This window comes from Malaclemys terrapin, chromosome 14 (assembly GCF_027887155.1).
Source record: "Malaclemys terrapin pileata isolate rMalTer1 chromosome 14, rMalTer1.hap1, whole genome shotgun sequence".
Taxonomy (NCBI): domain Eukaryota; kingdom Metazoa; phylum Chordata; order Testudines; family Emydidae; genus Malaclemys; species Malaclemys terrapin.
The window spans coordinates 10,888,553-10,910,628 of NC_071518.1; the positions used below are offsets into that span (position 1 = coordinate 10,888,553).

Below are 22,076 nucleotides of genomic sequence, written 5' to 3' on the forward strand. Positions count from 1 at the left end.
ATTGCTGTTATCCTGGGGAGAAGAGCCCTGCTGACTGGAGTGGAGAGAGAGATTTCTATAAGAGGAAGAGTAGAAGAAAAATAAGGGAGAAAGGTTAAGAGGATTTTTTTTAAACTATTTTCTTAAACCATTTAATTTGCAACAGGTTGAAAGCATATTTAATTAGGGTATTTTGAGGATTTGTTTTCCCTACTTTCACTTAAAATTTGAATACAGTGTTGAATTTCTAATATCAGTATAATACCGTGAAGTTGCTTCCTATTCATTCAGTAATAATAAATACAAAATGTTGTGTGTGCAATTATATATAGATACCCATAAATAAATAAAATGATGAAATCCCATCTTCCTGTTAGGAAGCCACAGAGCATGTAGGGTATCTAAAAAAGTGTGTGATATCAGATGTGCAAATCCAGAATCTGCTCTTCTACATTATTCAAGGAAATGCAATCTTTATTAGTCAGCTTAAAATCCATTGTGTAAGACAATATGAAAAACAGAATGACAGCTGTTTACTAAATATATACAATTCACATACATATAGGAATACTTCAGATGAAAAGAAAAGGCCCATGTTTAAGGACAAAGTCTGAAGTTGACCAGAACCACACATTCACATCCAAGGGCATAAAATGACTTCAGCAGATTCATACCATTTGAAACCAGTAAAACTCAAAGTGACATTACTCTTGGCCAATGTAAGTTTGATCCTTCTAGGCACATGTAGAAATAAACATTTTACTTAATGACATATCCACCTTCCATTGTGCGTGACACTGGGAATACTTTTCCCAGATCTAAAGAAGAGTGCTGTGTGGCTCGAAAGCTTTGTCTCACTCACCAACAGAAGTTGGTCCAATAAAAGATATTACATCACCCACCTTGTGTCCCTAATATCCAACCAAGTCAGACATATTTGTGAAAGGAAAAAAAAAAAGTATGAATAAAATGCATAACTTACTTATTGTGAATGAACAATAACAAGATAACAGTATATATTTCTATAGTAGTAACACCAGTTATAATACAGTTTTAACATTTAGAATGCTGGCATGTTCCTCAATGATAAAAAAAACAATGCCTAAGTGGAAGACATATCTATTATGTCTGCAAAGCCTCCGCACTCTCAAAAAAAGAGATGCAATTTCAACCTTTTTGAAGAGTACTGCCCTATTCTTGTGTACCTCAATTGGCTACAATAAGGAAGTCTGGGGCTCAGTCTTCATGGCCCCTTTATTTTACCTTTGATAGGTTACAATAAGAAATGAATCTTTCGTCTTTGAAATTGAACAGTAACAAACTCTCAACTACTTTATCTCATATTGAAAATCACCCAGCTTCATAAAAATGCCTACAAAGCTGTTGTAGGATGGCAAAAAACAAAAACAAAAAATAAACACCTACAATTTCTCACTTGAAAAAAAAAAGAACCTTCCTTCCCGGATTAAACACTTTGCACCAGAAAGACTAAGCCATAACTAAACGATAGCTAGACCAGCAAACCCTCCTAGCATAGACACATCTTAGATCAACAAAAGAGATTTTTTTGCTGGTATAGTTTATATCAGTTCCCTGAACAAAATAAACTATACAAGCAAAAGCACATTTTTGTTGGTACACTTCTACCTCGATATAACGCTGTCCTCAGGAACCAAAAAATCTTACCGCGTTATATTGAACTTGCTTTCATCCGCCGGAGTGCGCAGCCCTGCCCCCCCGGAGCACTGCTTTACTGAGTTATATCCGAATTCGTGTTATATCGGGTCGCATTATATCGAGGTAGAGCTGTATAACTGAATCTACATTTGGACTTTGGGCAGCTCAGAAGTGTCAAAAAAAGTAATATCCCTTACCAACACTGCTATCCTGACAAGTTTCTAGTGTAGACCTGGCCTAAGGCTAAAACATGTTTGTGGTAGTGACTCAATCCCAAATTAGAAAGTGAGCTCTACTCAATACTAGTTAGAGGGATTTGAACATGTCAAGGCAATACTCCAGACTCCCCATCAATAATAAGCATTGAAACCTCCTCTGCAGATTTAGGTACAAACCTACTCACGCCAAGACACAATTAAGGCTAACTTGGGCTAGGTCTACACTCATAGACTCATAGACTTTAAGGTCAGAAGGGACCATTATGATCATCTGGTCTGACCCCCTGCATGCTGCAGGCCACAAGACCCTTTCCTGGACTCTGCTGTTGAAGTCCCCAATCCTGTGTTTTAGTGACTTCAATCGGCAGAGACCCTCCTGCTAGTGATCCCTGCCCCATGCTGCGGAGGAAGGCGAAAAACCTCCAGGGCCTCAGCCAATCTACCCTGGAGGAAAATTCCTTCCCGACCCCAAATATGGCGATCAGTAAGACCCCGAGCATGTAGGCAAGAGTCTCTAGCCTGACCCTTGTTGGCCATTATACTATTTACATACCATCGCTTGGTTTTCCTCGGCTACTATGTTTTACCATTACACCATTCCCTCCATAAACTTATCTAACTTAATCTTAAAACCCGACAGGTCCGTCGCTCCCACCGTTTCCCTCGGAAGGCCGTTCCAATATTTCACCCCTCTGACGGTCAGAAACCTTCGTCTAATTTCAAGCCTGAACTTCCCCACGGCCAGTTTATATCCATTCGTTCTCGTGTCCACATTAGTACTAAGCTGGAATAATTCCTCTCCCTCCCTTGTATTTATCCCTCTGATATAGTTAAAGATAGCAATCATATCCCCCCTCAGCCTTCGCTTTGTCAGACTAAACAACCCGAGCTCCTCTAGTCTCTTTTCATACGACAGGTTTTCCATTCCTCTGATCATCCTAGTGGCCCTTCTCTGCACCCGTTCCAGTTTCAGTTCATCTTTTTTAAACATGGGAGACCAGAACTGCACACAGTACTCCAAATGAGGTCTCACCAGCGCCTTATACAACGGAAGCAGGACCTCCTTATCCCTACTAGATATACCTCGCCTAATGCATCCCAAGACCGCATTGGCTTTTTTCACCGCCACGTCACATTGTCGACTCATAGTCATCCTGCGGTCCACAAGGACCCCTAGGTCCTTCTCCTCTTCCGTTACTTCTAACCAATGCGTCCCCATCTTGTAACTAAAATTGTTACACTACGGGGGGGGGGGGGAGGGGGTGTCGACCTAAGATACGCAACTTCAGCTATGTGAATAGCGTGGCTGAAGTTGCGTATTTTAGGTCGACTTACCTGGCTGTGAGGACGGCGGCGAGTTGACCGCTGCCGCGCCGCCGTCGACTCCGTTTCCGCCTCTTGCCGCGGTGGATTTCCGGAGTCGACGGCAGAGCCATCGGGGATCAATTTTATCGCGTCTTCACTAGACGCAATAAGTCGATCTCCAATAGATCGATTGCTACCCGCTGATCTGGCGGGTAGCAAAGACGTGCCCTTGGTCTCCTCCCAATTCAGGTCCCACATATGGGTTTATGAGCCATCAGAGCACCACCTCCCCACATTAACACTAATTAAGTCTTGTTTAATTTTACCATTAAAAAAGCTAGACATTTGATAACGTGTCTGGATTTATAGCTGTAACACTTTCCTCTTGATGAAATTTTGCCCATGCAAAATTTTTTAGATCATATTATAAAATAGATCAGACATAGAAACATGATGAAGCAGTTTAATGCCACCCACCCCCTCTTCCAAAATACATGTTACAATGAAACAAGTAGGATTTATTTTTCAGGTCACACCCCGGCCCTTTGGCAGCACACATGAAAGATATCTGTCTTCACCACACCCTGTAGAGAGTGCCAGCTTTCCAAATATTTTGCCTACGTACTTGGTTTTTAGGTACTCTGAAAAGAATGAGCAATGTCAGATCCTAAGGCAAAATGATCCAGACAACAGCTCAGTGTAAAAAATAAAAAAAAGGGGGAGAGGGAAGGAGAATTGTTTTGGTTTTGTTTTGTAAGGAGGAGGAGAAAAAAAAAGGATTGCATTTAGTTTAAAGCTTTTCAGAGTATAGAAAAAAATAAGTTTGGCTAAAAATTAGATAATTACGTTTTTGCATATTATGGGGGGAACAAGACAATTCCTTCAAACAGCAGCCACAGAGACAGTTAAAACATAGCACTCAACATGTTTTTCTAGCACCATCAGCATTTCCAAGTTAGGGCCCCACTTGTATATGTCACTGGAATTTTTTGCTTCATTTTACTGTGTTTTAAAGGCATTGTGTTGGATCATGATTTCATTTGCCCCACTATAAATCTGATATTATTCTGCTGCAGTCAATGGAGTTAGGATTTACAGCCAGTGTGGAGTAGAATCTCCAGTCAATCCTGAGGCCTTGTCTAATAGTTGGGTTTTAGCCATCAGTGGCAAGGTGGATTTATTTAAATCCCCATGTGGAAAGCCTTGATTTAAATAATCATTTTAGTTAACTTTCCATTTGTTCTTCAGTTATTTTCTAAAAAAAGATGCATTTTCATTGGTTGCTATAACTACTAAAACATGTTGATTTACAACTAAACAGAGCCTTCATATTAGACTCAGTACATCTTTTTTCCAACCTCGGAGGGTATGTTATAACTATATACGTTTATTTAAGCCATTATATATCTTACTATTTTCAAATTCTTATTGGCTATACATTTTTAGTATGTTAGAAAATGGTGAATGATGGGTGGAATCATAAATATTCATAACTTGAGAACTGAGCTAAGCAAAGCTTAGGGAGAGAGACTATAAAATAGGCACATGAGATGACTGGGGTGAGCTCAATGGATGATCCCGATGGTGTAGTATCTTGGAATCAGAGGCTGGCTCCCAATGCCTGTGATGAGTTTTACAGTCTCTTACACCCAGTAGGACAGCCTCTAGATCCCCCACAGGATCAAGCCCTTAAAACAGTACATGACCTATTGTGACATATTTATAAAGCTTGATCTCAAAAGTTAGATATTTTCCCCTGATTTTTCTTTATAGACTAGAGAAGTAGCCTTTAACTAAAGTTTTTGATAAAGGTTTATGGGGATTCAGCATATTTATTTAAATGTTTTAAGAGACAATAAATCAAAGCCTTAACATATTTTGTAATTCAGATTTTAAAAACATTTTTTAAAAAGAAAAATTATAATTTAAATAAAATAAAAAAATATCCAATGTAAATAAAAAATTAAATTTTGATTTTTTCCCAAGAAAATCACTTCTTTTTATCCACCCTTATCAGTGGGCAGAAACTACTGTAGCTATTCCAATGCAAAACCCAAGCATAGACAAAGAAACTACAATTTGCAACAGTTGAGTTCATCTTGGTTCTAAAGTTAGATAATCTCAGCTGGTACAAATTGCAATTTTCCTGGTCTACATTTGTTGTTTATACTCATTTAGCTGCACAGGTTGCTGATGGGAGAATCATAACTAATCCCAACTAGAAAACCTTGTCCACCCTACAAAACACCACAAACATGCTCATTAGTGACAACAGGTGCATCTGAAAGTGTTGATCACAGCTTGTCTTAAACTGTGATCAGAACCAATTCAGCTACAGGTATATTCTGCAGCATAGACAAGGCTTAAGGCACATCCTCTTATATAAGAAGCACATTTTAAAAATCCTTAATCTTTTTATGACAACGCATTTGGAAAGTGAACTGAACTATTCTAAAGTAATAAAAAAAAAAAATACAAAAACCCGTACAATTTTATTCAACAGGTAACAGCTTAGCTAGTATAAAAAAATACTAGTTGTCATTATCTCTCTCTGGTTAACTTTAACTTAGCATCTCAATTATAAAGCTTCAAGCCACCATTCTGCTGCAGGTGCCACCTAAATTTGGTTGTTATATAACTCATGTTTCCTAACTTCCACTTCATAACAACTTGAAATTGAAAATAGCTTGCAGACTTTTACTAAAACATTTCCATATGCTTTAGGCATCATTTTGAAACTATGACTTGCCTACTTTGTCATCTCCACTTCTGTTCAAAGGATGCTGTGACGAGTTGGATCACAGAAACCCCCTTGGGAGTTGCCACCCAATGTGCAAAGACTACCCCTGCTCCTGTTTTCCCTGCCAGCTCAGGACTCCAGCACCCTGTCTTGCTGAGCCAGACACTCCCGTCTGGCTCCAGACACAGACCCAGGGTCTCAATCACTTGTCCCAAAGCTGCAAGTTTACCTGGAAACAGCTCACAGTAGTGTGCTTGTCTCTAGCACTCAGATGCCCGACTCCCAATAGGATCTAAACCCAGATAAATCCGTTTTACCCTGCATAAAGCTTATGCAGGGCAAACCCAGAAATTGTTCGCCCTCTATAACACTGATAGAGAGATATGCACAGTTGTTTGCTCCCCCAGGTATTAATACATACTCTGAGTAAATTACTAAATAAAAAGTGATTTTATTAAATATAGACAGTAGGATTTAAGTAGTTCCAAGTAATAACAGACAGAACAAAGTAAGTCACCAAGCAAAATAAAATAAAATGCGCAAATCTATGTCTAATCAAACTGAATACAGATAATCTCACCCCCAGAGATACTTCAGTAAGTTTTTTCTCAGACTGGACACCTTCCAGGCCTGGGCACAATTCTTTCCCCTGGTACGGCTCTTGTTGCAGCTCAGGTGATAGCTAGGGGATTCTTCATGATGGCTCCTATCTCCCTTGTTCTCTTCCACCCCTTTATATATCTTTTGCATAAGGCGGGAACCCTTTGTCCCTCTGGGTTTCTACCCCCCCTCACTGGAAAAGCACCAGGTTAAAGATGGATTCCAGTTCAGGTGACATGATCACATGTCACTGCAAGACTTCATTACTCACTTGCCAGCACACATATACAGGAATCAGAAAAAACAGATTGACAGAGCCAAACGAGTACCCAGAAGTCACCTCCTACAAGACAGGCCCAACAAAGAAAATAACAGAACACCACTAGCTGTCACCTTCAGCCCCCAACTAAAACCTCTCCAGCGCATCATCAGAGATCTACAACCTATCCTGAAAGATGATCCTTTACTCTCACAGATCTTGGGAGACAGACCTGTCCTCGCTTACAGACAACCCCCCAACCTAAAGCAAATACTCACCAGCAACCACACATCACTGAACAAAACCACTGACCCAGGAACCTATCCTTGTAACAAAGCCCGATGCCAACTCTGTCCACATATCTATTCAAGTGACATCATCATAGGACCTAATCACATCAGCCATACCATCAGGGGCTCGTTCACCTGCACATCTACCAATGTGATATATGCCATCATGTGCCAGCAATGCCCCTCTGCCATGTACATTGGCCAAACCGGACAGTCTCTCCGCAAAAGAATTAATGGACACAAATCTGACATCAGGAATCATAATACTCAAAAACCAGTGGGAGAACACTTTAACCTGTCTGGTCATTCAATGACAGACCTGCGGGTGGCTATATTACAACAGAAAAACTTGAAAAACAGACTCCAAAGAGAGACTGCTGAGCTGGAATTGATATGCAAACTAGACACAATCAACTCAGGATTGAATAAGGACTGGGAATGGCTGAGCCATTACAAACATTGAATCTATCTCCCCTTGTAAGTATGCTCACACTTCTTATCAAACTGTCTGTACTGGGCTAGCTTGATTATCACTTCAAAAGTTTTTTTTCCTCTTACTGAATTGGCCTCTCAGAGTTGGTAAGACAACTCCCACCTGTTTATGCTCTCTGTATGTGTGTATATATATCTCCTCAATATTTATTCCACTCTGTATGGATCCGAAGAAGTGGGCTGTAGTCCACGAAAGCTTATGCTCTAATAAATTTGTTAGTCTCTAAGGTGCCACGAGTACTCCTGTTCTTTTTACATATACAGGAAGACTCACAGGTAAATACAGCCATCTGCAGACAATGGGAGTCATCAAGATTCAAAACCATCCTTAATGGCCCACACTTTACATAATTACAATAGGCCCTCAGAGTTATATTTTATATTTCTAGTTTTAGATACAAGAGTGGTACAGTTCTACAAATAGGATGATCACACTCAGTAGATTATGAGCTTTGTAATGATACCTTACAAGAGACCTTTTGCTTGAAGCATATCCCAGTTACATTATATTCACTTATATTTTTATAAAACCATATAGACTGCACAATGTCACAGATGCCATTCCTGGAGTTTGGCTCTTAACCAAGAGCTGGGCCTTTGCCTTGCTTAGAAATACAAACTGTCTGCCAATTTGTTAACTCTGCTCTCAAACATATTACCAACAGGTACTAGAAAGGAACAAGACCAACTACAGATTAGGGTTGCTAAATCTACACATTATAAAAAAAATATTAAAAATATGAGGTGGCAGGTCCCTGCTAATAATTTAGAACTTGTGACTTGATGAGATCATCATAATTGGAAAACATTAGCCTTACTGAGTTACCAGAGAGAACTATTTTTTCAGGTCTTTATATATTCCCATCACCATGGCACCTGAAAGAAGAAAGCAGCGAAGTTTAGCCAACCTTTATAGTAATTGTGGGATGAAGTAGTGTAAATGAAAATCAATTATTAAAAAAACAACAACAGTAAAACAGTGTGAAGATGGCAGCATGATCATGTCACTCCTTTGTAGATGTGAGAAGGCAGCCAGCTGGACAACTGAGATCTTGGGAGGCTATGAGGAAGGAAGATGAGACAATCAAGGAGAAAAGGAGCTCAGATGAGGATTTCAGCAAAGGCAATGATGCATACAGCCAGCATGGCACAGTGCAAACTCACTGGCACGGGATATTGGGTATGTCTGCGAAGCAAAGAAAAAACCCATGCCAGCTGACTTGGGCTCCAGCCCAAGCCCGGAAGTCCACACAGCAATGAAAGCCCCACAGTCAGAGTCAGCTGGCACCGGGTTTTTCTTTGTTGTATAGACATACCCACTGAGGCCAAGACTTAGAAGGATTCAAAAAAGGGGTATATATTTGCAAAGATAGCTACAGTCATACTAGATAGGATAAAATTGTAAAAGGTATAAACCCACATGCCTCGGGATTTAAACCTATCATTAACTATTTGGGATTAGGAACAGATTTCCCTCTTATTATTCCATAACTGTACACTACAGGGTTTCTTGCATTTTCCTCTACGGCATCTGGAACTTCCGAAGAAAGGATACCAGACACTATAAACCAGTGATCTGATCCAGGATGACAATTCCTGGGTAGTGACAGGCTGATTTACATAAATAGAAGTGTGGTAGAAAGAGAGTTTGAGATCAAGGAGAACGTACAGTGGAGGAAACAATTGGTCTGAACTGAGAAGGGAGCTAGAAGAGAGTTCTATTTGACTCTCAACTGGTTTCTCAAATTTGAATTATCTTGTCCAAATAAAGAAAATAGTCTCTTTGTATGTGTAGAACAGGCCACTGAAAACAAAATCACGTTTATCAATTCAACCAACTCTGCATCTAGGGCAGGGGTCCGCAACGTTTGGCACGCGGCTCGCCAGGGTAAGCACCCTAGCGGGAAGCCACGGCCAGCACATCCCTCCCCCGCGCCGCTTCTCCCCGCCCCCATTGGCCCGGGACAGTGAACCGCGGCGAGTGGGGGCTGCGATCGGCCGAACCTGCCACGTCAGCAGGTAAATAAACTGGCCCGGCCCGCCAGGGTGCTTACCCTGGCGAGCTGCATGCCAAACATTGCCGACCCCTGATCTAGGGTATTGCACAGACCTTCACCAGTTCTATGGCTCTACATTCTTAAGGACTTGAGCAGTAAATATATATTTTTGGAATTGATTGTGTTTAGTATGAAAGATGACTGATTAGTAGACACTCATATTGTAGCGACCTCTGTCTCTTTAGAATTACAACTTTTTGTGTAAAATCAAAATGAGTTAGAGCCACAAAGGGATTTAGGCACTTAAGTCCAAAATTTAGATTCTTAAAACCCTGCTTAGCTGATGTCCAATAGCCTAGGCACTTAAAGGCCTTTAGGCACCTAAATTTCTGCCAATGAGGCCTTCTTTGTATAGTCCTGCTTTAACAAGCCCCTAATTAACATCTTCCTTATCAACCTTAGCATGAGCACTGTATACTCCATTACAATCTCATTTTATATACATCATGTTCTACCACGCTCCCATCCAAATAAACACGCTCTTAAAAACACTTCTCAGGAAGACCAGACACATTGAGTTTCTAGGCCAAGCTATTTTTTAGGATATGGTAAACCAAACGAAAGTTAGAAAGTTTTTCAGAAAGTCAACAACTCAGATACTTCTTAAACACCATGCTTGAAAATTTAACTCCATTTAAGTCAATAGGAATTTTTTCACTGACTTCAGTGGGGCCAGGATTTCTCCCAATTACTTCATCTCAGGGTAGAATTTTTCTAGGAAGTTTGGAATAAATCACAAAAGTAGTTTTAAAAGTATGTGCCATTTCAGGGAGATTGGTAAAGAAGATTGAAGCTCAGGTGAAAACTAGCTTTCCACCCCTGGACTACAGATTGGCTTCAATCCCTGCACATTGAAGCATGTGTTACCATTGTACATCATGGTTTGTGGGTATGTAATTAAAAGGTAGCTGAGCTGAAAGGAAGGGTGGGAGTTCAACTTTGGACTGAGGGTAAGCATAGGAAATTTCAGTCCCTAAAGTTGTTTTTTCTGACATGTACTGATAAAACTAATGCCTTGCATCAAGAGTGCTTCCGCAACTTTAACTACAGCAGTATTTTGCATTAAATTACTTCATTATTAATGTCACAGTCTCATTCAGTTAAAGTAGTGGTTCTCAAACTTTTGTAATGGTGACCCCTTTCACATAGCAGGCCTCTGAGTGCGACCCCCCTTATAAATTAAAAACATGTTTTTATATATTTAACACCATTATAAATGCTGGAGGCAAAGCAGGGTTTAGGGTGGAGGCTGACAGCTCATGACCCCCCATGTAATAACTCACGACCCCCTGAGGGGTCCCTACCCCTAGTTTGAGAACCCCTGAGTTAAGGAGACTGTTTTCAAATAGAAATGTTTAGGAAACATCTATAGAAACTTTTTGTAATTGCAGAGAGAAACTGAACAAAGGGAAATTTAAACAAATAAAAGCAGAGAGAAGGTTCCAGCATCATGAAGAAAAAAAGACAACACTTCTATTAGCCAATAAATGCTGTAAGACAAATGATACTGTGGCTGTTATATTATTTTCCTAATTAAAATCTTACATAAATTCTAGGACTGATTTTGAAGAGCACTTGATTATTAAATCCAGTGTTAAGCAATGCTTAGAACTAAATGTATACAGTGAGTAAGACATTTTAGTCATCTGTCTTCTCACAGACTCCACAACAACAAATCAAAACGCTGTAAATCAATAGTACTTAGGATAGATGGAAACATGGGATTAATAATAGGTTTCAGAGTAGCAGCCATGTTAGTCTGTATCCTCAAAAAGAACAGGAGTACTTGTGGCACCTTAGAGACTAACAAATTTATTAGAGCATAAGCTTTCGTGGGCTACAATCCGAAGAAGTGGGTTGTAGCCCACAAAAGCTTATGCTCTAATAAATTTGTTAGTCTCTAAGGTGCCACAAGTACTCCTGTTCTTTTTGGGGATTAATAATGTGACACAAAGCCTTTCACAGTTGGTCTCCAATTCAAATCCAGTTCAGTTAAATGTTGACAGAGAGAGGTTCACATCCTAAGGTTGTTTATTGTTAATAATGTGTATTACAGTAGTGCCTATGGGCTCCAGTGTACTAGGCACTGCACAAACAGAATAGTAATCAGTCCCTGCCCCTCAGAGTTTATAGTCTAAATAGACAAGACTGACACAGGATAAGGGAAGGAATACAACACAGGCAGCGTGAACTGCCTAAAGGCAGCAAACATCTTGTTAGTTTCAAGGCTTGTTTTATTTAAGAGCCTCCATGAGATGAGCTGGTCTCAAGTTTTGAATGGAGAAGTTTGCACATGACCAAAAATATATAAATAAACTACAGTATTTGTTTGCCTGAAAGCTATTTCCATGAGTATGGGGTTAGAGTTAATTTTAAATACGTTGAAAAATACTGTGTGCTTATTTTTACATATACAAGATTATTGTACCGGAGACAAACCAAATTAGATTACTAGAGAAAAAGTAAGATGTGGTAATAGATACATTACTAAATTAGGAGATTACTTAGTAATAGCACCATGTGCATACGTCTGCTGCAGCTAAGCACAGCAACAGTTTTTGTCCTTCGTTTTCAAACACATCCATGTAGCTGAAAGTCTAAATTTAATTTCAAATACAATACTTAACCCTTCAAAGCACTGACTGTATAATAAAGCTTATTTTATCTATAAATATGACCTCAAAAATTTTCTTTGTTAACAATAATCCACACAGGCATAAACACAGCAAGGTCTACCATAAAAGAAATGAATTGATTTGATCCTAAGAGAAGATCATTTTAAGTCTCCTAGGCTATGTCTTCACTGCAGTCAATTCAGGTGCTTGGCACCCAGGTCAGCCTAGATCAGTTGTTAGCAGCCATAAGGCACATCCCAAATCAATTTACTGCATCCTCAGTGCTGCAATCACATGTGTGTTGCTAGGTTTCTGGGTCACATCCCATGTGCTGCATGCAGTAAGCTGACCTGCTGTATAATTTCCGCAGTGAATTGTGGAAGAACTTGTTTGTCCTTCTGGGTACATGGGAGCAATTGTGGGAAGGCACTGGAGGACTATCACTAAAGCATCACTAAACTCAGGTGAGAGGGTTGTGTGTGTGGACAAGTGGGGGCCAAGGGGCAACACCCAAGTAACAGCCTGAGTTAACTGCAGTGAAGATGTATCCAACTGTCTAGCCCAGTGCAAATAGTGTTCTCTTTAATACGCTATTACCCAGGTTAGACAGATAATCTTTGCATGTTACCTACTGAATGTCACTTTTTTAAAAAAGGCAAAAGAGTTCACACCACTCAAGGACAGAAATAACCTTGTAAAGTGCTTTAAGATCCTGTGAGGAAAGATACAATATAAGTGCAAATATTAATTTAAACAGCCCCAACAGTATTGTGAAATAGAAAAGCATTATTATTGCAATTATACAGATGGAGAAAATGAGGCCCAGAGGGGGTAAGGGTTACATTTTCAATGAGTCTCATGCAAGCACACAGCACTGTTTGTAGGCCTTTGCAGGCCCTTGCTGTTCTGCACATGTAAGACAGTTACAATTTTCAAAGATTTAGGTATGCACATTGAAAATTATGGTAAAACCACCAGCCAAGAATGCTCTCGCTGGTACAGCTTATACCAGTTCCCTGACGGGAGGCAGGGGATCCTAGTGGTTACAGCAGGGGTCTCAAACTCCCAGCCCGCGGGCCATCTGCAGCCCGCGAGCCTCCCCAATGTGGCCCGCGGGGCTCCAGCAGTTTTGGCTCCCTTGGCCCCACCTGCTGCCCCTGAGCGCTCCCCTCTCAGGGGCCCCGGCAGCGCAGCAGAGCTGAGTGGCATCTGCCTGCTCGCTCCAGTGGCTGCCGGCCTCTCCCTGCGGCCCAGGGGCGGCGCAGGGTTGTGCCTCCAAGCGCTGCCTCCGGCCCGAGCACCCCTGCGGCCAAAGGGACACTGCGGGGGCGGTGCATGGGGGCAGAAGTACGCGGACATTCCCTGTCCCGCCCTGCCTTGGAGCCCCAGGTAAGCGCCACACCCCTGACCCTCTCCCAGAGCCTGCACCCCCTTCCCCTTCACCCCCTCCCGCCCCCAAACTCCCTCCCAGATCCTGCACCCGGTCCCCACATCCCCTCCTGCCCCCAAACTCCCTCCCTGAGCCTCACCCCAGACCCCCTCCCCTACCCAAACTCCCTCCCAGAGCCTGCACCTCCTCCCCACACATACCCCAGACCTCAAACTCCATCCCAGAGCCTGCACCTCAGACCCCCTCCTCCACTCAAACTCCCTCCCAGAGCCCAATCTCTCACCCCTTCTGCACCCAAACTCCCTCCCAGAGCCTGCACCCCATTCCCCTACCTCAGACCTCCTCCCCCACCCAAACTCCATCACAGAGCCTTAGGCAGGTGGGGAGTGGAGTTTTTTGGGGGGACAGGGTTTTTGGGAGGCAGGTTCTGGGTGGCATGAGTGACATTGGTCCACTGGGAGGATTTGAGGACTGCCATTGGCCCTAAGGTAAATTGAGTTTGACACCCCGGGTTAGAGTATTGATTGGGACTCAGGAGACCTGGAGTCTATTTCTGTCTCTGCCACTGGCCCACTGGGTGACCTTGGGCAAGTCACTTCATCTCCTTGTGCTTCAGTTTCCCCCATATGTAAAATGGAGATAATGATACTGATTCATTTGGTACAGCACTTTGAGAATTAATGATGAAAAACCCTATGAAAGGGGTAGGTATTATTATTATTATTATTACACTAGAGCTTTTGCCAGTATAAAAATGTTATAAGAAGCCATCACATCCCTAACCAGCAGTATAGACCTAGCTCTATTCACTTTCCCTGGGTTGTGTAACAGAGTCCCTTTCGACAAGTCAAGATATCAAAAGGACCACTTCTAGAGGGTGCAAAATGGTATGCTGTAATTCTCCTCTGCTCAAGCCTAGTGATGTGGCACCAGATAAATATGTGCATGTATAAAGTGCCTTTGGAAGCAGTCACCCAGTCTCCCTGGATCTCACTGCCCTCATAGTATTACAAACGTGATTGGACAAAAGAGTCATGACAGGCCCCCAGGACAACTCAGCAGTGAAGACCTTACTGCCATTTCAGCCAACAAACATTTATGGATTAAGCAGATTTCTTTTACTTGCATCCCAGCTAATGCAATATGGGTGTCCACAGGGAAGCAAAGGCAGATAGCAACTGGCAAATGTAGACCTTCTGTATGGTAAGCCTGTGCAGTTTCAGAATTGCTGCGTATTTGCCAGACCCTTCTTTCCTTTCCTTCAGCAGCTGCCATTTTTAACTGCAATGGGTAACCCGTCTGTCAGAGGACCAGTGGGAAACCAACTCATCTGTGTCTCCTGACATACATGTGCCTGAGTCACAACTATTAGTCTAAGCAATCCCCATGCAAATCTAAAAACAGGCCATGCACCTCTCTCTGTAGCCATGTCAGTGCATCAGCATATATACAGACGCATGGGATTTTCTGAGGGGGTGGCTGGGCGTGAGCTGAGCCTCTCTCTCACACACCCTAACCTAAGTATTTACATGCTGATTTGGGCAGATAGTACACAGCTTTGGAAAATTTGACCACCAATGACTTGCCCAAGGTTTCAGTGCATGTGACACAGCAAGAAATAGAAACAAAAACTCCTGTCTGACTCCTGTGCTCTAATGATTATCTCTACTTCCTCCCAATTTGGTTACATTTAAAGTACCACCTCACATACTGGATAAGTACAAATCTGATTTCCCAAGAGTAATCACCCACCCACTTCTTCCTGGCTAAGGTAAGGTTCTAGAATAGTTTCATTAATTCTAAACCTTAAACTGGGACCTATACATGGAAGTGAAGTGAACCCATATTGTGTTGAGACCTAGGAGATGGTGTCTGGTACTGAGTTCTCAAGACAGACCAACAAGGCCTCATTTAGAATCCTTAGTCTAGGCTTAAGTTGGATGACTTCAAGCTCCAGAATATCTTGCAGTGACACCAAATTTAGCATACAACAAGCAGATCTCAGAAATGCAGTACCCATTTAAAAATTAATATGGTTTGCACAACAATAAATGGGAATAATGTTCACGGCACCTATATAAAAGTTAAAGATGAGCTACAGAGTAAAGTAATAAAATCGCTTTAACTTTACCACTCCTTTATGATGCATAAAGATGACCTCACATTATTTTTAAGCTGTTTTTTGCCTTGCCTTTAGACATTCTACATTTCACACATACACACAGTCCCATAACATCTCAGTCACAGGCTACTTCCTAAATTTTATCTTTAGATTCGAAGAGGTAATTAATTCCCTTAGTTGCCATGACCTATTTCATCTGAAAGGAAAAACTACTGAACGGTCAAGTTCTGCAGGACACTTCTGTTCTCCAATGCCAGTTCCCTGCCTTACCACTTTTGCTCAACTAAAGACCCTGAGAAGTCAGGGAGTCAGGCTAGACAGCTGGGATAAGAAAAGGAGAAGAGTACAGGAGGCAGGGAGAAGGGTGGAAATAGGGAGATGAGCAGCATGGGTAAAAAGTGGATGGGGGGGGGAAGGGGCAAAATTACAGTTGTATCTCAGAGTTTGGTTTGGGGGAACCTGGTACCTGTATTATGGTTGGTTATATGTTGGAAGCCCAAGGGAATTCACTGAAAAGAATAGGAAGGTGAGAGAAACATGATAGTGGAGTGTTAAGATAGGTCAATGAAAGTTACTTTTAATTAGCAAGTTCCTTGTGAAGGTGGGATTTGTGCTTGAGTAACCTTAACTCTTCTAGCACATATCCATGGGTGCAGTTCATGTGCTCTCAAAATGCATGATATTAAATTTTTTCTTCCATAGAGAGCATCTCAAATTGATCTTAAGGTATCAATCAATAACTCTAATCTTTTAGTTAAAAAGAAGTATGGGCTTTTCAATTGCAAAAGTAGCCTACTTAATGTAAATAGATACACTGTTACCCTGGTTAAACCAGCCTTGCAAGAATAAGATCTCTCTAAACCCCTCTCGGCAGCCTAATAACCTCAGTAAGGCATTAACTTCAAATCCTACTGGGAACTATCTAAAATACTAACAAAAATGAGTAATTCTAAGAAATATTCAGTTGGCAACAAGGCATTAAAATATTGGGCCAAATCCTACCCACATTACTCACACTGATTTCAAACTCATTTCTTTGATTAGCCTTTCTATCACTGACCTCTCTCCCTTAATGTTGACATTAAAAAAATGGATAAAATGCTTGTTGTTATTTATACATCTAATTTTCTTTCACTGTCACCTGTTTTCTATACCCTCTCTCTTCTTATCCCACTGTGTGTCACATCTAACTTTAGGCCCCAGTCCTGAAAGTCAACCCACACAGCAAATCCTTGGGCTCTTGCAGAGATCAGGGCATTAGCATTTAAGTTGAGTGAGTAGGGAATAGTTCTTTTTTGGTCTTTCCACTATCATGCAGAAGTAAAAGTACTACAGAAATAATCATGAAGTCAGATTTAAAAGTTATATAGTTGGTGGCTGTTTCATTTTGTATATTTTTATTTAGTTTTAATTGCTATGCATGTTGAAGCTATAATACGATATTTGAAAATACAGTACTATCTGAAATCTGTTTAGAGTTGCCATGAATACTGAAGGGAAACAATTTCTAGAATGCATTTTTCCTTAACCCAAATAAAACAATGTATTTTAAGGCATGTCTACACTGCCCCACAGTTTGGTCTACAGGGGTGTAAATAGCAGTCAGCACCAAGGTGCTGCACTGTAACTCCCCCATGTGGATGCAGCAGGCACACATCAAAAGGTTCCTAGTTCACATGAACATATCCCTGTTTGAATAGGACTATGTTAACATGCAGCACATTGGTGCACATTGCTATTCACATCTCTGTAGTCCGAACTGTGGGGCAGCAAAGACATGCCCTTAATTCCGAGGGCTGATGCACGTAGTCTCCCTTAGGCATTTAGTAAAGTTCTGACATGTACAATATATGATGCACAGCATTGTTCCAAGATGCTCATCTTCAGTGAGTGTGGGTTCATTTATGTGTAACAACTTCAAACAGTTTGTAAACTTGGACTAAATTAAACTGAAGCCTAGAACCAAGTAGTATTGCCTGATTGATTACGTTCAAGCAACCATCACACATGTACTTCCCAGAAAGTACTCAACTGCACATGTCATCTACATCTAGCCAATCTATGCAGATGATCATAGCATCTTTTATAGGCAAATATAACTGGAGTGGATCTGAGCAAGTATCCAAGTATTAAAAGAGGCCTGCCATCATTTGGGATTTACTTTAATAATACTCGGCCATATACTGCCTCTTCAGGTACAAGGAGAGAATTAAACATTTGCCACCTGCTAACAGTGGAACAATCCTTTAAAATGTTTAAAAAATAATCTATGGAAATCATTTTTAGTTCATGTACTCTCAGTCACACACTGCCAGGTACTGTAAATATCCTGCCATCAAAGGCAAAATTGTCACATCATTGGATTCTTAAGCTTTGACTACACTAGGAAAGTTTCCCATTGCTAACAATGGCTGCACCTGAACCCAGTGTAATTATGGTTTAACTGTGAGCACATTCTAGAACAAATTGTTCAGCACCAAATCAGAAACCAGGATTGTGTTGACTATTGTCTGTCCTGTCCTACACTGCAGTTAAACTGTGTTCACCACAGTATTGGTTGTACCTGTTGCTGACACCCATTGCCAACAACAGCCAGTTTTCCCAATGCAGACTAGGCTATGGTATATCTGGTGAGATTCGAAGAACATTCCATTATATTGTTAGGGTAAGAGAACTGCAAAACTTTGTACAAAGAAAGAAGCAGCCCATTCATACTGTGTTTAAGTTTTAAAGTTAAAATAGGTGTATTTCAGATCCAATAAGTGTCTGCTGGAAGCTTACATATTGCCAGAAATAAAACATCTGACATCATCTGTGACACAGGCAATACATTTAATGCTAAATCAAGCTTTAAAAAAAAAAAATCTTTAAATCAAGAGTGAAGCAGGATAATGACTAGTTTACAAACTCTGGAAGAGCCAAACTGTCAGATGGATTTACAAAAAGCAAATAACCAATCCTAGAGTGCTGACTTTGTTTAGGGCATCTGACAGACAATAAACCCATCATTTATAAAGATGAAATTACTCAACATATGTGCATTGCTCTGAGAGCATGATACAAAGTACATACTATTGAGAACAACAAACCATACTGAAACAGTGTCCTTTAGTTTCATAATCTCCCTACCACTCAGTATTAACTTCTGGCTTGTTGGTTTAAATCATGCCCTTAATATTGCTTAAGTAGTTTGGAAGAGACAAAGTGGATGAGGTACTATCTTTTATTGGACCAATTTCTGTTGATATGAGAGACAAGATCTACAGCTTACACAGAGCTCTTTTTCAGGTCTGGGAAATGTATTCAGAGTGTGTAATAGTTTGGGACATTTTCTGTTTAACAAACAAATAACCTCATAATAAAGGCATGAGTTAATGCAACAGAATATCATTTTTCCGCCACAGGCATTTCAGATCATTCTACAAACACTCAGTTACATAATTTTAATCAGCTTGAATTGCAAAATTGGTCAAGTTAAACTTTTCTTTTATAAAGCATATTTTTGTGTGTTTTGATGGCTAGACTGTAGCAGCTCTTTCTTTGCAAGGGTAGAAGTACACACCCGGTAAAGTATTAAAAGCCTTAGATTTCATTGACAGCATATCTATACAGCAGATTGTGAAACTTCTATCTCAGCTGTTCACAACTGGTCTCCGAAATCCCAAGGGCAATTAGATTTCCTCCTTAAAAACAAAAGCTTTATTTTAAGTTATATGACCACAAGTACACACACACACACACACACACACAAACCCTACCATCTAATTATTTCCTCTTGGGAAAAAGCTAAACGCATGATGTTTCTCCCCTTAATTTTCAAAAATAAACATTTCTCTCCCCAGCTGAGATGGTGTTTGCCAGGTTGTAATGGAAACAAGTGGATAGGCACTTAAATAAATAATGCTGGTAAACAAAACAAAAATCAGGCTTCCTGTATCAATTTACTGGCGGCTTCCTAGGAATAGAGGGGCTGGGCGGGGAATTGGCAGAGCCCTCACACTCACAGCAAGTGCCCAGGCACTGCAAGGCTGGCGCACGGGGCTGAACTTACTTTCCGGGGAGAAGAACCTGAGCTTGGCACGGCCCCTGGGCCTGCCGCCCTTCCCGCGGGGCAACGGGCTCGCCCGCCTCCGCCGAGGGGGGCCGTGGGCAGGTGCCTCAGGGAGCTGAGGGTCTCGACGCGGAGTCAGGGCTGCCCCTTTCCCTCACCAACACCCGGGCCCCAGGCCCCCGCTCCCGGCCCGCCCCTGGAGCCCCCTCACCTGATGTAGGGGCTGGCGGCCGCCAGGATGTTCTTCTGCACGGGGATCTCCGCGCCCTCCAGCACCAGGTGCGCGTCGCAGAAGCGGCTCTCCTCGCGGAAGGAGCTGAGGGCCCGCAGCAGGCGGGCGGCGTGCTGGGGGTCGCTCACCGCGCTCTGGCCCGACATGCCGCCGCTGCCGCCCGGGGTCGAGTCCCCGCCGCCCGCCAGGGCCACCGCTGAGACCGGGGCCGGCTCCGTCTCGCTGCGGGCTGCCGCGTCCCCCTTCCTCGGTCCCCTGACTGCTCGGCGACCGGCTTCCTCCCTCACTGCCCCGGCCCCATCGCTCCCGGCCCGGCTCGGAGCTGACATCATCTCCCTGCGCTCCCCGGCCCCGCCTGGCGGGGAGGAGCCGGAGACCCGCGCGGGGCGGCGGGGGAAGCTAGGACGGCTCCGGCCTCGGGGCTGCGGAGAGGCCGCCGCCCGGTCCTCCCAGTACACCGCCCTGCCGCACCGCCCGCGGGGCTTCCCTCCCGGCCCTCTCCTCGCCCGCCCAACTCCCCTCCTCCTTCCTGGGTCTGTCCACACTGCGCCCCTCTGCCCAGGGCTGAGCCCGAGCCGCCTTCCGTGGGGGCACACATCAGTCTGACTCAGGCCCTGGGTCCTAGGGCTGTGCTGCCGCGGGGCGGGTCAGGGCCCCAGGCTCGTTGTGATTTAGGTGTACAAGCCCTGTTGTTTTGCTGTGTGGATGCCGCTCAAGCCACAGGCCCGAGTTAGAAGGGCTGCATAGTGCCGTGTGGATGTGTTAGCACATCAGACTCAGGTGTAAACGCAGCTTTACAGGGTAGTGTGAGTGCTCAAGCCCGGGCTTGGAAACTGAGTCTGCAAGCCCAGGTCCCATAGACCTGGAATTACAATGTAGTGTAGTGTAGACGTACCCTCTGAGGCCTCCCCTGAGCCCCACTGTAGGGCCTAGGAAGCAGGGACCTTGCTGCTGGCACTAGTCATTGTAACTGCTGTGACATGGGAAGGAAAGTGATTCCCAAGGCTGGGGACTGACTGCCTTATAGTTCTCTGCCAAGGGCAGGTCTGAATTCATGCAGCTGGTCATATGACCTTCGGGATGTTTGGTGCCTTGGCCTGGACAAACTGGAGAAATGTTTATTTTTTAAAATTTAGGGGAATACATCATCCATTTAGTTTTTTTTTACATTATCCTAGGGATGGGAGGGGACTGGATGCAAAGCATTATCCATGTGGGCTTGGTCTAAATGAAAAGCTGTACTTGTTTAACTAAAGGTGTGATGTTGCACTGATTGGAGAGACCAGGGGAAGCCTACTTACCAAACTGTGGCGCCAATGTAAGGTGTGGGAGGGATATAGATGACTATCTCACTGCCTTTGAGAAGGCTTGCAGTTTGAACTAGGTTGATCCTGTGGACCGACACCACTGTCGTCACCCCCTTACTCGGTCCCACTGTGATAGAGGCATATAGCCAGATGGATGGAGTTGATGATACTGGGGACTATGAACAGTTCAAAAAGGCTCTACTGATTAAGCTTGAATTGACACCTGAGGCTCATAGGAAAAGGTTTCTGGTCCGCAAAACACCAAATGTGTGACACCCCCCAGGGATCAGTTCTGGGTCTGGTTCTGTTCAATATCTTCATCAGGGTCTTAGATAATGGCTTAGAGAGTATACTTATAAAGTTTGCAGACGATACCAAGCTGGGAGGGATTGTAAGTGCTTTGGAGGATAGGTGATAGTTATATTGGGGAGATATTCATCCAGTGGAGAGATTCTGGGGCAGAGAACTCTTGTCAAACCCTGTGTGGTAAAACTCCATCAAGCGCTGAAGGGATGTACAACTTGGGTTAAGGTTCCAAATGTGAAGCCATGTGTCCTGCCTACAGCTTGCATCCTTGTACAGACACAGGAGTGATTGGCAGCAGGGTTCTTCATGATCTCGCCTTTGACATCCTCCTTAGGAATGACTGTATCACTTTAAGATAAAACCCAGTGACTCTTCTTGTAACAGCCAAGGGCTTGAACCAGGCGGTAACTGAGCCAGAGGGCTGTGACAGAAGGTG

General features: G+C 42.7%; 1 protein-coding gene across 1 annotated transcript in view; it reads right to left on the reverse strand.

Annotated features, from left to right (window-relative positions):
- The window catches only part of GAN (gigaxonin), a 45,508-nt gene extending 25,163 nt beyond the window's left edge, over positions 1 to 20,345 (reverse strand). Inside the window, exon 1 of the mRNA XM_054049456.1 lies at positions 20,007 to 20,345. Coding sequence (XP_053905431.1) covers positions 20,007 to 20,173 — 167 coding nt within the window. The 5' untranslated portion in view covers positions 20,174 to 20,345. The remainder of the gene's footprint in view (positions 1 to 20,006) is intronic.
- Between the last annotated feature and the right edge of the window lie 1,731 nt (positions 20,346 to 22,076).